Source organism: Heliangelus exortis, unplaced genomic scaffold (assembly GCF_036169615.1).
Source record: "Heliangelus exortis unplaced genomic scaffold, bHelExo1.hap1 Scaffold_102, whole genome shotgun sequence".
NCBI classification, from domain to species: domain Eukaryota; kingdom Metazoa; phylum Chordata; class Aves; order Apodiformes; family Trochilidae; genus Heliangelus; species Heliangelus exortis.
Window position 1 is genome coordinate 29,966 of NW_027285922.1, and position 17,523 is coordinate 47,488.

Genomic DNA, 17,523 nt, shown 5'->3' on the forward strand with positions numbered 1-17,523 from the left:
CAATCCGAGAGGAGGGGGGTGTGGCCAAGGCTGGCCAGCAGGGTAGGGTGAGCGCGGCCGAGCCCCGCCCCCGAGCGAGGGTAAAGGGGGCGGGGCGGAGGAGAAGAGGGCGTGGCTAATGGGAACGGGCGGGGCAAAACTGGAAAGGGGCGGAGCAACAGGGGGAAGAGGGCGGGGCAAAGAAGAAGGGGCGGGGCTGGAACTCCGCCCACCGGTAGGGGGCGCCCTACGGGGCGGGGGGCGGTGAGAAGGAAGCGGCCGTCGGCCAGTGGGTCCGTCTCCGGAAGTGACGTCACACAGCTTCCGGTACGGAGGCTCCGCCCCCACCCGCTTCTCCTCTCCTCAGCGGCAGCTCCGGGCCCGGGGGCTCCCGGTGAGTGCGGAGGGGGGAGGGGGGGGACACCGGGGGGATGTGGGGTGCGGGGAGAGGGAGAGGGGCGGGGGGACACGGGGGGGATCGGGGGAGAGCAGCGGGGGGGGGATCAGAGGGGCCACAGAGGGGCTGCGGGGTGGGGGGGGCAGATTGAGGTGAGGAGGGGGCTGAGGGGAGGGGGCAGGGGGGGTGTGAGGGGGGAGACTGAGGTGAGGAGGGAGCTGAGGGGAGGGGGGTGTGAGGGGGCAGCTTGAGGTGAGGAGGGGTCTGAGGGGCAGGGGGAGAGGGCAGGGGGGGTGTGAAGGGGGAGACTGAGGTGAGGAGGGGGCTGTGGGGCAGGGGGAGGGGGTTGTGAAGGACGAGATTGAGGTGAGGAGGGGGCTGAGGGGCAGGGGGAGGGGGCAGGGGGAGTGTGAGGGGGGAGATTGAGGTGAGGAGGGGGCTGTGGGGTGGGGGGAGGGGGTTGTGAAGGATGAGATTGAGGTGAGGAGGGGGCTGAGGGGAGGGGGCAGGGGGGGTGTGAAGGGGGAGATTGAGGTGAGGAGGGGGCTATGGGGCAGGGGGAGGGGGTGTGAAGGGGGAGAATGAGATAAGGAGGGGGCTGAGGGGCAGGGGGAGAGGGCAGGGGGGGTGTGAGGGGGGAGACTGAGGTGAGGAGGGGTCTGAGGGGAGGGGGGAGGGGGGTGTGAGGGGGAGTTTGAGGTGAGGAGGGGGCTGTGGGGTGGGGGGAGGGGGTTGTGAAGGGGGAGATTGAGGTGAGGAGGGGTTTGAGGGGCAGGGGGAGGGGGGTGTGAGGGGGGAGATTGAGATAAGGAGGGGTCTGAGGGGACGGGGGAGGGGGCAGGGGGGGTGTGAGGGGGGAGATTGAGGTGAGGAAGGGTCTGAGGGACAGGGGGAGGGGGTGTGAGGGGGAGTTTGAGGTGAGGAGGGGGCTGTGGGGTGGGGGGAGGGGGTTGTGAAGGGGCAGCTTGAGGTGAGGAGGGGTCTGAAGGGCAGGGGGAGGGGGGGTGTGAAGGGGGAGACTGAGGTGAGGAGGGGGCTGAGGGGAGGGGGGAGGGGGTGTGAAGGGGGAGACTGAGGTGAGGAGGGGTTTGAGGGGCAGTGGGAGGGCACAGGGGGGGTGTGAGGGGGGAGATTGAGATAAAGAGGGGGCTGTGGGGTGGGGGGAGGGGGCAGGGGGGGTGTGAGGGGGGAGACTGAGGTGAGGAGGGGTCTGAAGGGCAGGGGGAGGGGGTTGTGAAGGATGAGATTGAGGTGAGGAGAGGTTTGAGGGGCAGGGGGGGTTGTGAAGGGGCAGCTTGAGGTGAGGAGGAGTCTGCAGCCCCCTCCCCATCCAGCCCCAGGCACCCTCAGGGGGTTGGGATTGATCCTTGTGCTTTTCCCTTTCCTCCTTTCCCCTCTCAGGCCATGGATTCCCAGGAGATGAAGGAGCTGCAGCAGGAAGTGATGGAAGAGCTGGGAATCTCCCTGGAGGAGCTCCAGGAGCTGATTGACAAGGAGCTGGAGAAGTTTGAGTGTGTGAAGCAGAGGAGGCAGCAGCTGGAGGAGCTGGAGCTCTGCCTGAGGCAGAAGGAGGAGGAGGTGGCTCGAGTGGACAACCTGGTGCTGGATGCTTCCAGGTGGCTTTGCTGAGAATCCCCACCTCATCCTGGGCTGGGAAGGTGCTTTGTCCAACAGCCACGTGCCCTGGGGGATGATTAAAAAAGTGAAAAAATGGAATTTAAGAGGTTTAACATAAAAAAGGGAAGTTTAAACCTTTCCCTTGTGGCTGGAGGAGCTTCCCCCCCACACACCCTGAGGGGGAAGCAGCAGTGGGTTGGTTCCCTCGTGGTTCCAGGGGTTTTTTGGGATGTGCAGCTCATTCCTTGTGGTTTTCCTCCCTCTTCCCAGGGGAATTGAGAACTTTGAGGTGCTGGTCAGGGATCTTTACTCCAAACTGGGCCTTCAGTACCGGGAGAGCAGCTCCAAGGATGAGGAGGGGGCTGCTCAGCCCATGGAAGTGATTGAGATCCTGGGCTGGGAAGGTGCTTTGTCCAACAGCCAAGTGCCCCAGGGGATGATTAAAAAGTGAAAAAATGGAATTTAAGAGGTTTAACACAAAAATGGGAAGTTTAAACCTTTCCCTTGTGGCTGGAGGAGCTTCCCCGCCACCCCCTCCCCTGAGGGGGAAGCAGCAGTGGGTTGGTTCCTCGTGGTTCCAGGGGTTTTTTGGGATGTGCAGCTCATTCCTTGTGGTTTTCCTCCCTCTTCCCAGGGGAATTGAGAACTTTGAGGTGCTGGTCAGGGATCTTTACTCCAAACTGGGCCTTCAGTACAAACTGGGCCTTCAGTACCGGGAGAGCAGCTCCGAGGACGAGGAAGGGGCTGCTCAGCCCATGGAAGTGTTTGAGATCCTGGGCTGGGAAGGTGCTTTGTCCAACAGCCCCGTGCCCCAGGGGATGATTAAAAAAGTGAAAAAATGGAATTTAAGAGGTTTAACACAAAAATGGGCACTTTAAACCTTTCCCTTGTGGCTGGAGGAGCTTCCCCGCCACCCCCTCCCCTGAGGGGGAAGCAGCAGTGGGTTGGTTCCTCGTGGTTCCAGGGGTTTTTTGGGATGTGCAGCTCATTCCTTGTGGTTTTCCTCCCTCTTCCCAGGGGAATTGAGAACTTTGAGGTGCTGGTCAGGGATCTTTACTCCAAACTGGGCCTTCAGTACCGGGAGAGCAGCTCCGAGGACGAGGAAGGGGCTGCTCAGCCCATGGAAGTGATTGAGATCCTGGGCTGGGAAGGTGCTTTGTCCAACAGCCACGTGCCCCAGGGGATGATTAAAAAAGTGAAAAAATGGAATTTAAGAGGTTTAACACAAAAATGGGAAGTTTAAACCTTTCCCTTGTGGCTGGAGGAGCTTCCCCACCGCCGTCGCCTCCCCCCCTGAGGGGGAAGCAGCAGTGGGTTGGTTCCCTCGTGGTTCCAGGGGTTTTTTGGGATGTGCAGCTCATTCCTTGTGGTTTTCCTCCCTCTTCCCAGGGGAATTGAGAACTTTGAGGTGCTGGTCAGGGATCTTTACTCCAAACTGGGCCTTCAGTACCGGGAGAGCAGCTCCGAGGATGAGGAGGGGGCCACTCAGCCCATGGAAGTGTTTGAGATCCTGGGCTGGGAAGGTGCTTTGTCCAACAGCCAAGTGCCCCAGGGGATGATTAAAAAAGTGAAAAGATGGAATTTAAGAGGTTTAACACAAAAATGGGAAGTTTAAACCTTTCCCTTGTGGCTGGAGGAGCTTCCCCCCCACACACCCTGAGGGGGAAGCAGCAGTGGGTTGGTTCCTCGTGGTTCCAGGGGTTTTTTGGGATGTGCAGCTCATTCCTTGTGGTTTTCCTCCCTCTTCCCAGGGGAATTGAGAACTTTGAGGTGCTGGTCAGGGATCTTTACTCCAAACTGGGCCTTCAGTACCGGGAGAGCAGCTCCGAGGACGAGGAAGGGGCCGCTCAGCCCATGGAAGTGTTTGAGATCCTGGGCTGGGAAGGTGCTTTGTCCAACAGCCAAGTGCCCCAGGGGATGATTAAAAAAGTGAAAAAATGGAATTTAAGAGGTTTAACACAAAAATGGGAAGTTTAAACCTTTCCCTTGTGGCTGGAGGAGCTTCCCCACCGCCGTCGCCTCCCCCCCTGAGGGGGAAGCAGCAGTGGGTTGGTTCCTCGTGGTTCCAGGGGTTTTTTGGGATGTGCAGCTCATTCCTTGTGGTTTTCCTCCCTCTTCCCAGGGGAATTGAGAACTTTGAGGTGCTGGTCAGGGATCTTTACTCCAAACTGGGCCTTCAGTACCGGGAGAGCAGCTCTGAGGATGAGGAAGGGGCTGCTCAGCCCATGGAAGTGATTGAGATCCTGGGCTGGGAAGGTGCTTTGCCCAACAGCCACCTGCCCCGGGGGATGATTAAAAAAGTGAAAAAATGGAATTTAAGAGGTTTAACACAAAAATGGGCACTTTAAACCTTTCCTTTGTGGCTGGAGGAGCTTCCCCACCACCGTCGCCTCCCCCCCAGAGGGGGAAGCAGCAGTGGGTTGGTTCCTCGTGGTTCCAGGGTTTTTTTGGGATGTGCAGCTCATTCTTTATGGTTTTCCTCCCTCTTCCCAGGGGAATTGAGAACTTTGAGGTGCTGGTCAGGGATCTTTACTCCAAACTGGGCCTTCAGTACCGGGAGAGCAGCTCTGAGGATGAGGAAGGGGCTGCTCAGCCCATGGAAGTGATTGAGATCCTGGGCTGGGAAGGTGCTTTGTCCAACAGCCCCGTGCCCCAGGGGATGATTAAAAAGTGAAAAAATGGAATTTAAGAGGTTTAACACAAAAATGGGAAGTTTAAACCTTTCCCTTGTGGCTGGAGGAGCTTCCCCGCCACCCCTTCCCCCTGAGGGGGAAGCAGCAGTGGGTTGGTTCAGCTCAGCCCATGGAAGTGATTGAGATCCTGGGCTGGGAAGGTGCTTTGTCCAACAGCCAAGTGCCCCAGGGGATGATTAAAAAAGTGAAAAAATGGAATTTAAGAGGTTTAACACAAAAATAGGAAGTTTAAACCTTTCCCTTGTGGCTGGAGGAGCTTCCCCCCCACACACCCTGAGGGGGAAGCAGCAGTGGGTTGGTTCCCTCGTGCTTCCAGGGGTTTTTTGGGATGTGCAGCTCATTCCTTGTGCTTTTCCTCCCTCTTCCCAGGGGAATTGAGAACTTTGAGGTGCTGGTCAGGGATCTTTACTCCAAACTGGGCCTTCAGTACCGGGAAAGCAGCTCCGAGGACGAGGAAGGGGCCGCTCAGCCCATGGAAGTGATTGAGATCCTGGATGAGGAGGATGATGATGTCCTGAGCGTTGACCCCGGCCCCAAGCACAGTTCAGTCTCTCCTTTTCTGCTTCTTGTGGAGATCTGAGCCTCTCCCACTCATTAAATCCCTCTTTTTTCTCCTCAAACCTCAGGTGACAACTCCGCCCGCATCGCCAAGGATCAGAGCCTGGTGAGTCGGGCCCCCGGCTGCAAGTTTTTAAAACCCAAAAAGCCATGTTTTTTAGGGGTTTTTTTCACCTTTGCTTTCTCTTCCCTCCCCTGGCAGCTGCGGGAAGCCATGGCTGCCATGAGGAAATCTGCCCAGGATGTCCAGAAATTCATGGATGCTGTGAACAGGAAAATGACAGCCCAGGCCGTGCAGAAAGGTGGGGGGGCTCTCCCCTTCCCCTCAGCTTCCCATCCTGCTTCCAAACCTCTGAAGTTTTCCTTCTGAAAAAGGAAAGAACTGTCTCCCCTCCCCCTCCATCTCCCTGGACAGATCCTGTCGGATAAATAAATTCCAAATTTTTGGGGTGTTTTTGGGGTTTTTTTGGGTTTTTTTTTGCCCTTTCCAAGCGGGACGGTTCAGCCCCGTCGAAACCTCGCTCGTCGGTCGCTCCAACCTGAGGCACTTTGGCTGAGAGAAGCCCCCCCAAAAAAACATCTGCAGATTATTTTTCCAGCTGCAGAGGGACAGAGGGAAGCTCTGGATAGTTTTTAACCCCATTTTCTGGTTTTTTTCTCTCCTGGGCAGAGACCCAGAGCCCTCAGGAACCCCCCGGCACCCCTCAACCCCTCGGCCCGGCGGCCGCTGGGAGCGACCTCAGCACCGACGGGGATCTGAGCGTTGGCATGAGGATCCTGGGCAAGAAAAGAACCAAAACGTGGCACAAAGGCACCCTGATTGCCATCCAGACAGTCGGTAGGACCCTCCTGGGATCATTTTGGGGAGGGGTACAAGGGGCAGGAGCAGCCCAGGGGCCCCCCCAAGGGGAGGAGCCGAGGAGGCGTCGGTCGCGTTTTACCTCAGGAGTTAAAAAAAAAAAAAATCTGTGAAAAAGTGTTGAGGGAAGTGGGTGTGGGGCTGGTCTGAAACCTCTGGGGTTTGGTTTTGGTTTGGTTTTGTGTCTTCTCAGGGGCTGGCAAGAAGTACAAGGTGAAGTTTGATAACAAAGGGAAGAGTTTGCTCTCGGGCAACCACATCGCTTACGATTTCCACCCCTCACCCGAGAACCCCTGCGTGGGCAGCAGGGTGGTGGCCAAGTACAAAGATGGGAACCAGGTCTGGCTTTATGCTGGCATCGTGGCTGAAACCCCAAATGTCAAGAATAAAGACAGGTATCCCTCCTTTCCTCCTCTACTCCTCCCTTTTTGGGTCGTTTTTTAGAAAAAAAAAAAAAAAACAAAAAAAAACCCAGCAGCAGAGGTTTGATTTCTCTGTTCTGGGAGATAAATTCTTGCCTGGGGGGGATGTGGGGGATGTGGCTCTGAAGGTTCTTGCTCTGCACCTTCTTTCTTCACTCTCTTTGCTCTCTGCCAGCTCTGGGTGGAGCTTCCAGTTTGCTGCTCCTGTTCCTGGAGGGAGAAATCACTCTGGGAGTTCACCCAGATGGTCAGGCTGGGGGGTGCCTGCCCAACTCCAGGGATCCCCCGTGGGGAGGAGGAGCCCTGGGGGGCCACGGGCACTGCCAGAGCATTTCAGGAGAAGGAGGAGCAGCTCTGGGGTGGTTTTGGGTTCCTATAAACACGGGGGGCAGGGCCCTGCAGACTCTGTGGTTGAGGCTCAGGAGGAAATCTTCCCCCTCCTGCTTTCCAGAGTGTCTGACAACTCCTTTAATAACTGCACCTGGACTGCAGCCTCTGCTTCTCTGTCCCAAAAACTCCAAAATCACCTTTTCTGGCAGGATTGAGGAGTTTTTGGGCTGCTTTTCCTCCTCTTCCTCTCTTGGCTCTGGCAGAGCCTCAGCGGGGAAGTGGCAGAGCTGCAGAGCTCCTTGTCTGGGGGCAGGAGTGAAGCCTTCAGCTTCTCCTCATCCTCCAGAGCTGATCCCAGGGGCTTTGGGGCTGGCAGGAGGAGCAGGGGAGCTGCATTTTGTCCCCCCAGCTCCTCCCCCCAGCTCTTCCTCCCTCTCCTCCAGGTTCCTCATCTTCTTCGACGACGGTTACGCGTCCTACGTCAAGGAGTGGGAGCTGTACCCTGTCTGCAGGCCACGTGAGTCCCCCAGCCCTGGCCTTGGGTGGAGGGAAGCCTGGGGCTTTTCTGGAGAGTCTTTCTCTTCTTTTTGTGTTTGTTTTTTCCCAATCTGTCCTTTTCTGGGCAGTGAAAAAAACCTGGCAAGACATCGAGGACGTTTCCTGTCGCGACTTCATCGAGGAGTACATCACTGCCTACCCCAACAGGCCCATGGTGCTGCTCAAGAGTGGGCAGCTGATCAAAACAGAGTGGGAAGGCACCTGGTGGAAATCCAGAGTGGAAGAAGTGGATGGCAGCCTGGTCAAAATCCTATTCCTGGTAGAGCATTTCCCCCTTTTTCTGGAAAGGCTTCGGTTGGGTTGAGGAGGGGGCTGGCACATCCACTCCCTCGCTGGCGTTGGGTCCCCCTTCCCCCATGTCAGCCCCAAGCTTTGTCTTCAGCCCAAAAAACAAGTGCTGGGTTGGGAAGCAGGAGAGTAACAGCAGGAGCTGCCATTTCCTGGGATATCCTGGCTGCTGGAATCCTGTGTGGGAGCAGCCACACAGCCTTGGCTCCCCTCCTGTCAGGTAACCCCGGGGCTGCGCTCGCAAACAAAACCTCCCTGGCCTGGAGCAGCCTGGGGTTGTGCAGAGGAGTTGGTTCAGCTCCTGAGGGAGTTTGCTTTCTCCAGCAGCACCTCCTTGGCTCTCAGCCTGAGGACAGAGTTAAATTGGAGGTTTGGGGTCTTGAAAATTGGGACTTTTCCCAGCTTGGAGGTGGCTTTGGGTTGTTCCGCCTTCCCTCTCTCTGTGATTTTTTTTGGTTTTTTGTTTTTTTTTTCAAGAACCTTTAAAGCAACGCTTTCCCTCCTTGCCTTTGGGTTCTGCTGCCTGGAAAAACACCCAGTTCCCCCCTAAAAAAACCAAATAACCCCCACGGGACCTCCAGGGGTGCTGCCAGTGCCACCTTCTCCTTGCCTGCAGGATGACAAACGCTGCGAGTGGATTTACCGCGGCTCCACGCGCCTGGAGCCCATGTTCAGCATGAAAACCTCCACAGCTTCCACCCAGGAAAAGAAGCAAAGTGGACAAACCAGGACTCGTCCCAACGTTGGTGGGTGGCACCTTGAAGCATCTGAGGGATGGCTTCAAGTTTGGGGAGATTTGGGGTTTTTTGTTTGGGGTTATTTTTTTTTTTTCCGAAGCAGAACCGGAGGCGGAGAACGGAGATTGATTTTTTTTTTTTTTTGGTTCATCTGGCATCAAAAAAAATGCCCCAAAAGCAGAGTGCAGGTGTGGGGAGTGGCCAGAATCCATCAAGGGGACTGGTTGTGACTCCCAGTGCCTCTGTTCTGATTGCCCTGGGGAATCAAACCAACATTTGGTGGCCACTCCAACAAACTTGGGTTGATGGTGGAGACTTCTGGTGATGAGTTGCTTGTGTTGGGGGAGCTAAATCAATATTTTGGGGCCACTCCAACAGATTTAGGCTGCTGGCTGAGCCTTTTGTTGATGATTTCCTTTTTTTGGGGGGGGAACTAAACCAATATTTTGTGGCCACTCCAACAAATTTATGGCTGAGACTTTTTCTTGCCAAGGCTTCACCTTCTCAGGAACTCGGTCGCCATTTTGGGGCTGCCACAAGGAATTTGGGTCAGTGGTCGAGACCTTTCCCCTTGAGGCTTTTTTCAAGGAATCAAAGCAACACCTGGGGGCTCCTGCAAGAAATTCTGAGCTGCTGGGAGAGGTTTTTCTTGCTGAAACTTTGCTTTTTGCCCTCCCCTGCCAGGAGCTGTCCGCAGCAAAGGCCCCGTGGTCCAGTACACGCAGGATTTAACGGGTGCTGGCACCCAGTACAAGGCCCTGGAGCAGCTGCAAGCAGCCTCACTGCCTCCTCGAGCTGCTTCTCCACAGCCTGCTGAGATGGAGTGAGTATTTGAGCCAATTCCCTGCTCCCACCACCTCCTCCTTTCCTTTCCAGCTCTTCCAGGCAGCTCCCTCGCCGTGCTGGGGAGTCCTCAGGTGGTTTCCTCCTTGGTTTTTGGTTACACAGCTTGGTTTGTGTCAAGCTTCTGGGGGAAATGATGAGCTGAAAGCTGCAGGAGGAGCAGCTGGGGGTGGGAGAGCTGAGAGGCAGCAGCACAGCAGCCCTCAGGGCTAAAGCTTCACCCCTGATCTGTTTCCAGAAGATTTTGCTCCTTCTCTTCCCCCCAAAAAATCTGGATTGCTCCCTCGTGTCACTGGATCCACTTGGACTGACCTCCTCCTGGCTCAGAACTCGGGATCAATGGGTGGTCCTGGAGACCAAACCCCCCAAAACTCAGCCACAGCCAAGTCCCCCCCCTGCCTCCTGCTGCCAGGGGCTCCAGAGGGACCTTCCCAGAGGCAGCAGCCAGTGCTGGAGGAGGCTTGGAGGGAGGAAGAGCTCAGCCAAGTGGTGAAAGGAATGGTTTGGATTCCCCCAGCCTGTGCTGGGGGAAGAATTGGAGCCTTTCTCAAGGGACAGAGGTGCCACCCCTGTTCATTTCTCTCACCACTGTGGGTTCCCCACCCCCTGCCAGCACTTCTGCTGCTGTCCCTGTGCCCTGCAGCACAGGGAGGAGATCTCCCAGCTGCCAGGAGCCCCTGCAGCACCTCAGCCTCTCCTCTGAGCCCAGCAGAGACCCCCAACCTGAGGAGGGGGTTTCTCTCCCAAATCCCAGTGCAATAGGACCTCCCCCCCTGGATGTTGGGGGGGTGGGGGATAACTTGGAAATGCTCCTCCTGTGCCATTCCCACCAAGACCTGAGCATGGGAGCCCTCACAGCCTCCTTCCTCAGCTCTGCCACCACCAAGAAGAGAGGCTGAGGGTTTGCTCTGGCCTCAGGAAAGCAGCCAAGCAGCCCAGGTTCCCTCTGAGCCCAACCCAGAGCAGCCCAGGTTCCCTCTGAGCCCAACCCAGAGCTGCTCAGGTTCCCTCTGAGCCCAACCCAGAGCTGCTCAGGTTCCCTCTGAGCCCAACCCAGAGCTGCTCAGGTTCCCTCTGAGCCCAACCCAGAGCTGCTCAGGCTCCCTCTGAGCCCAACCCAGAGCAGCTCAGGCTCCCTCTGAGCCCAACCCAGAGCTGCTCAGGTTCCCTCTGAGCCCAACCCAGAGCAGCCCAGGTTCCCTCTGAGCCCAACCCAGAGCAGCCCAGGTTCCCTCTGAGCCCAACCCAGAGCTGCTCAGGTTCCCTCTGAGCCCAACCCAGAGCTGCTCAGGCTCCCTCTGAGCCCAACCCAGAGCAGCCCAGGTTCCCTCTGAGCCCAACCCAGAGCTGCTCAGGTTCCCTCTGAGCCCAACCCAGAGCAGCCCAGGTTCCCTCTGAGCCCAACCCAGAGCAGCCCAGGTTCCCTCTGAGCCCAACCCAGAGCTGCTCAGGTTCCCTCTGAGCCCAACCCAGAGCAGCCCAGGTTCCCTCTGAGCCCAACCCAGAGCAGCTCAGGTTCCCTCTGAGCCCAACCCAGAGCAGCTCAGGCTCCCTCTGAGCCCAGAAGAGCCCAAACCAGGCACCCAGAGGTGCTGAGGGCACAGGAGGGATGTGCCCTGAAGAGGAGGGAGCAGAACTGCAGGAAGAAGCCCTCCTGCTCACTCTTGCCTTTGGCCTTTCCCCACTCCTTGCAGGGCTTGCCAGAAACACTTTTATTTTTTTTTTTTTATGCTGATTTATCTCTTTTCCCCACAGAGGTTTTGACTTTAGGACCTGGTGCTCTCTCTCTAACACAGACCCTGCCCAAACTGCTCCAGGGGATCTGGGTTGTAAATCCACCCAGCTCCTGCTGATAGCTCTGCCTTCAACCCACTGTGCTGGGAGATGATTAAAAAGTGGGAGAAAGGTTCCTTCAGCTTGGTTTTCTCTTTACTGGGAGGAAGGTGCTGCCTTTCTCCCTCTCTGGTTTCCCTTTCAAGTTCTCCTGCCCTGCCAGGGATTTTTACCTGCAGGGGAAGGTTTTCTCTTGCAAGGTGTTTGCACCTTGCTGACACTTTACACAGGGAGAAGTTTGGGGCCTCCTCCTCCTTCCTCTTCCTCTTCCTCCTTTTCCTCCTCCTCCTCCTCCTCCTCCTCCTCCTCCTCCTCTTCCTCTTCCTCCTTTTCCTCCTTTTCCTCCTTTTCCTCCTTTCCTCTTTCCTTTCTCCTCCTCCTCCTCCTCCTCCTTCTTTTCCCTCCTCCTCCTCTTCCTTTTCCTCCTCCTCCTCCTCTTCCTTTCCTCCTCCTCCTCCTCCTCCTTTTCCTCCTCCTCCTCCTTTTCCTCCTTTCCTCCTTTTCCTCCTTTTCCTCCTCCTTTTCCTCCTCCTTTTCCTCCTTTTCCTCCTTTTCCTCCTTTTCCTCCTTTTCCTCCTCCTCCTTTTCCTCCTTTTCCTCCTTTTCCCTCCTTTTCCTCCTTTCCTCCTTTTCCTCCTCCTCCTTTTCCTCCTTTTCCTCCTTTTCCTCCTCCTTTTCCTCCTTTTCCTCCTCCTTTTCCTCCTCCTTTTCTCCTCCTTTTCCTCCTCTTTTCCTCCTCCTTTTCCTCCTCCTCCTCCTTTCCTCCTCCTTTTCCTCCTCCTTTTCCTCCTCCTTTTCCTCCTCCTTTTCCTCCTCCTTTTCCTCCTCCCTTCTACTCCTCCTCCTCCTCCTCCTCCTTTTCCTCCTCCTTTTCCTCCTCCTTTTCCTCCTCCTCCTCCTCCTTTTCCTCCTCCTCCTCCTCCTTTTCCTCCTCCTCCTCCTCCTCCTCCTCCTCCTCCTCCTTTTCCTCCTTTTCCTCCTCCGCCTTTTCCTCCTCCTTTTCCTCCTCCTTTTCCTCCTCCTTTTCCTCCTCCTTTTCCTCCTCCTCCTCCTTTTCCTCCTCCTTTTCCTCCTCCTTTCCTCCTCCTTTTCCTCCTCCTTTTCCTCCTCCTTTTCCTCCTCCTTTTCCTCCTCCTTTTCCTCCTCCTCCTCCTCCTCCTCCTCCTCCTTTTCCTCCTCCTTTTCCTCCTCCTTTTCCTCCTCCTTTTCCTCCTCCTTTTCCTCCTTTTCCTCCTCCTTTTCCTCCTTTTCCTCCTCCTTTTCCTCCTTTTCCTCCTCCTTTTCCTCCTTTTCCTCCTCCTTTTCCTCCTCCTCCTCCTCCTTTTCCTCCTCCTCCTCCTCCTCCTTTTCCTCCTCCTCCTCCTCCTCCTTTCCTCCTCCTCCTCCTCCTCCTTTTCCTCCTCCTCCTCCTCCTCCTTTTCCTCCTCCTTTTCCTCCTTTTCTCCTTTTCCTCCTCCTTTTCCTCCTTTTCCTCCTTTTCCTCCTTTTCCTCCTTTTCCTCCTTTTCCTCCTTTTCCTCCTCCTCCTCCTCCTCCTTTTCCTCCTTTTCCTCCTTTTCCTCCTCCTCCTCCTCCTTTTCCTCCTTTTCCTCCTCCTCCTCCTCCTCCTTTTCCTCCTTTTCCTCCTTTTCCTCCTCCTCCTCCTCCTCCTTTTCCTCCTTTTCCTCCTCCTCCTCCTCCTTTTCCTCCTCCTCCTCCTTTTCCTCCTCCTCCTCCTCCTCCTTTTCCTCCTCCTCCTCCTTTTCCTCCTCCTCCTCCTCCTCCTCCTCCTCCTCCTCCTTTTCCTCCTTTTCCTCCTTTTCCTCCTTTTTCCTCCTCCTCCTCCTCCTCCTCCTCCTCCTCCTCCTCCTCCTCCTCCTCCTCCTCCTCCTCCTCCTCCTCCTCCTCCTCCTCCTCCTCCTCCTCCTCCTCCTCCTCCTCCTCCTCCTCCTCCTCCTCCTCCTCCTCCTCCTCCTCCTCCTCCTCCTCCTCCTCCTCCTCCTCCTCCTCCTCCTCCTCCTCCTTCTGCTGGGGGGGGTTCCTCACCTCCTGCTTTGCCCCCCCTGCCCAAAACAGAGGCCTTGGACACCCTCCCCTCAGTGCCTCCCTCCCACAGCAGAAGGTGGCTGAGTCCTGCTGAGGGGGGGGGGGGGGAGCTCACAAATTGGCAGAAATGTGGTGATTTTCACACTTCCCAGGACAAAACCTGCTTGGGGTCTCTTGGGGGGGGGCAGTGCTGCTGCAGGGGGGGCTGTTGTGGTTGCCCCTCTGTGCCTCCAACCCCAGCCCTGTGTTTTGGGACCTTTTTGGTGTCTCTCAAGCTGAGGGTTCCTGCAAATCACCTCCCTCCTTCTCTCCCACAGGAGCCCTGACAACCAACTAGCCCAGAGCAGGAAACAAGTGGCCAAGAAGAGCACTTCCTTCCGTCCCAGCTCGGTGGGCTCTGGGCAGTCCTCCCCCTCCCCCCCCATCCTCACTGACCCCCCCCAGCAGGAAGGACCCCAGCGGTGAGCAAAGCCCCCCCCCCCCCAGCTCCCTGATGGATTTGGGGTGGGTTTGGGGAGGATTTGGGTTTTTTTTTGTGGTGGGGTGGGGGGTTGTTTTGTGGTGGGCTGAGGGGACCCCTCAGAGGTCAACCCCAACCTCGAGCTCCTTCCCAGACAGCTCTTGGTTAACATTTTTTTGTTGCCTTGAGCTTGGAGGTTCTCTGACCAGACCTCACCCCAGGGGGACCTTGGCCCCCAAGCCTCTCACCCTCCTTTTTTCATACCAAAGTCCCATTTCTAGAACCTTCCTGGGGCTTCTCTTCCCCTCACCCCCCAGCAGCTCCTCCTAACCTCCCCCTCCCCTCTGCCTCCTCCACACCTGATTTTTGGGGGGGCGAGGGGCGGGTTTATTTTTGTCCTCTGGAGAACCCCCCCATCTTTTTCCCCCTCACTCTTCCCCTCTCCCCCCCCCTCTTTTTTCCCCCTCACTCTTCCCCTCTCCCCCCCCCATCTTTTTCCCCCTCACTCTTCCCCTCTCCCCCCCTCATCTTTTTTCCCCTCACTCTTTTTTCCCCCTCACTCTTCCCCTCTCCCCCCCACCATCTTTTTTCCCCCTCACTCTTTTTTTCCCCCTCACTCTTTTTTCCCCTCACTCTTCCCCTCTCCCCCCCCCATCTTTTTTCCCCCTCACTCTTTTTTCCCCCTCACTCTTCCCCTCTCCCCCCCCCATCTTTTTTCCCCCTCACTCTTTTTTCCCCCTCACTCTTCCCCTCTCCCCCCCCCCTCTTTTTTCCCCCTCACTCTTCCCCTCTCTCCCCCCCATCTTTTTTCCCCCTCACTCTTTTTTCCCCCTCACTCTTCCCCTCTCCCCCCCCCTCTTTTTTCCCCCTCACTTTTCCCCTCTCCCCCCCCCCCAGCACCCAACCCGGCGGCACCACCCCCGCCGCGCCGCCGTTCCACGGGATGCTGGACCGGGTGCCCGCGGAGCCCTCGTACCGTGCCCCCCAGGAGAAGCTTTTCTACCTCCCCCACGTCTGCAGCTCCACCTGCCTGTCCCGGGTCGGCCCGTTGCCCGGGACCAGTACCGGAGCAAGAACCCCCTGCTCATCCCCCTCCTCTACGACTTCCGCCGGATGACGGCGCGGCGCCGGGTCAACCGCAAGATGGGTTTCCACGTGCTCTACAAAACCCCCTGTGGGCTGTCCCTGAGGAGCATGCAGGAGATCGAGAGGTACCTCTTCGAGACAGACTGCGACTTCCTCTTCCTGGAAATGTTCTGTTTGGACCCCTACGTCCTGGTGGACCGCAAGTTCCAGCCCTGCAAACCCTTCTACTACATCGCCGACATCACCAAGGGCAGGGAGGACGTTCCCCTCTCCTGCGTCAACGAGATTGACAACACCCCCCCGCCCCAGGTGGCCTACAGCAAGGAGAGGATCCCCGGCAAGGGGGTCTACATCAACACCAGCTCTGAGTTCCTGGTGGGCTGTGACTGCAAGGATGGCTGCAGAGACAAGTAGGTGGCTCCTGGGGCTGGGGGGAGAGGGGTTTCCGGCCACGCGGATCTGCTGGGTCGGGGGTTTGGGTTCAGCGGGTCCAGAAAGATGATGGGATCATCCGGGGTGGAAAAGACCTTCCAGAGCGTTGGGTTGACTGGGAGCCAACTGCCACCAGAGTTAGAAAAAAGAAAAGATGGGATTTCTTCTCACATCTGGTTGGAAAAGATCTTTAAGATCAAGTCCAACCGTTGGCCCAACTCTACCAACCATAACCCAACTCTATCAACCATTGGCCCAACTCCAACCATTGACCCAACTCCAACCATTGACCCAACTCCAACCATTGACCCCAACTCCACCAACCATTGACTCAACTCTATCAACCATTGGCCCAGCTCCACCAACCATAACCCAACTCTATCAACCATTGGCCCAACTCCAACCATTGGCCCAACTCCAACCATTGGCCCAACTCCAACCATTGACCCAACTCCAACCATTGACCCAACTCCAACCAATGACCCAACTCCAACCATTGACCCAACTCCAACCATTGACCCAACTCCACCAACCATTGACTCAACACTTTCAATTTTATCAACCATTGGCCCAGCTCCACCAACCATAACCCAACTCTATCAACCATTGGCCCAACTCCAACCATTGGCCCAACTCCAACCAATGACCCAACTCCAACCAATGACCCAACTCCAACCAATGACCCAACTCCAACCATTGACCCAACTCCACCAACCATTGACTCAACTCTATCAACCATTGGCCCAGCTCCACCAACCATTGACCCAACTCCAACCATTGGCCCAACTCCACCAACCATAACCCAACTCTATCAACCATTGGCCCAACTCCAACCATTGACCCAACTCTTATCAACCATTGACCCAACTTCAACCTTTAACCCAACTCCAACCTTTAACCCAACCCCACCAGTCCCAGAGCTGCCCCATGGCCCTCAGCCCCCATCTCCAGGGCTTTGAAGCCCCTCCAGGGATGGGGACTCCCCCACCTCGCTGGGTTGGTGTTCAATCCCCCTTTCCATGATGAAGCTTCTCCCAGTCTCCAATCTAAACCTCCCTGGGGCACCTTGAGGCTGTTGCCCTTCTCAGGCCACACTCCACCCCTTCAATGGGCCCAAACCCCAGGATTCCAGGTGTGGCCTCACCAAGGGGACAATCCCTGCTGGCCACACCATTCCTGACACCAGTTGGGATGCTGGTGGCCTTCGTGGCCACCTGGGCACACTCTGGCTCAACTTCCCACCCTGCCCGGGTCCTTTTCCTTCCTGCCCAACAGAAAACTCAGCTCTGGGCCAGGGGGTGGACTCCTTTGTGTCTTCTTTCTCCAGGTCAAAGTGTGCCTGTCACCAGCTGACTGTCCAGGCCACTGGCTGCACCCCGGGGGGGCTCATCAACCCCAACTCTGGCTACCAACACAAGAGGCTGGAGGAATGTCTCCCCACGGGGTGAGCACTGCTGCTGCCTTCTCCTTCTCTCAACACCAACCCCAGAATTTGGGCTCTGAGCCCAGGCAGGATGTGCTGGGCAGCTCCTGTGATCCCTCTGCTCCTGCCTGCCTGGGGGACCTGGCAGTAAGAGCCACGAGGGTTGGACAGGACCTCTGGGATCAAATCCAACCATCACCCCACCCACGTCCCTCAGCACCACACCTACACCTTTTTTTTTTTTTTTTTTTTTTTGACCCCTTCCAGGGCTGGTGACTCCACCACTGCCCTGTGCAGCCCTTCCCAACTTTTCACCACTCTGTCAGGGCAGAAATTGTTCCCAATCTCCAACCTCCACCTCCCCCTGGGGCACCTCCAGGCTATTTCACTCTCCTCTCCAATCCCCTGGTGCCACCCCGAGCCTGGGGACATCTCTCCAGCAGCTTTGGTTGTCCTTCTTCTCCTTCCTGGCAGAGTTTATGAGTGCAACAAGAGGTGCAAGTGTGATGTGAACATGTGCACCAACCGCCTGGTGCAGCACGGGCTCCAGGTCCGACTGCAGCTCTTCAAAACCCAGAACAAAGGTTGGGGCATCCGGTGCCTCGATGACATCGCCAAGGGCTCCTTTGTCTGCATCTATGCAGGTAGGAGGGAGCAGGAGAAAGGGAGGGAGCAGGAGGAAGGGAGGGAGCAGGAGAAAGGGAGGGAGCAGGAGAAAGGGAGGGATGAGGAGAAAGGGAGGGAGCAGGAGAAAGGGAGGGAGCAGGAGAAAGGGAGGGATCAGGAGAAAGGGAGGGAGCAGGAGAAAGGGAGGGATCAGGAGAAAGGGAGGGATCAGGAGAAAGGGAGGGAGCAGGAGAAAGGGAGGGAGCAGGAGAAAGGGAGGGATCAGGAGGAAGGGAGGGAGCAGGAGGAAGGGAGGGAATAGGAGGAAGGGAGGGATCAGGAGGAAGGGAGGGATCAGGAGGAAGGGAGGGATCAGCA

General features: G+C 56.9%; 1 protein-coding gene across 1 annotated transcript; it reads left to right on the forward strand.

Moving 5' to 3' along the window:
* The first annotated feature begins 292 nt into the window (after positions 1-292).
* On the forward strand, positions 293-15,098 carry SETDB1 (SET domain bifurcated histone lysine methyltransferase 1). Its single transcript, XM_071732497.1, is given in 14 exon segments — positions 293-373; positions 1,778-1,992; positions 5,056-5,228; positions 5,313-5,350; positions 5,447-5,546; positions 5,915-6,082; positions 6,297-6,498; positions 7,299-7,372; positions 7,482-7,672; positions 8,318-8,447; positions 9,123-9,261; positions 13,456-13,599; positions 14,496-14,635; positions 14,638-15,098. Coding segments are annotated over 13 exon segments (2,172 nt in total). The 5' UTR covers positions 293-373; positions 1,778-1,780.
* The last annotated feature ends 2,425 nt before the right edge of the window (positions 15,099-17,523 follow it).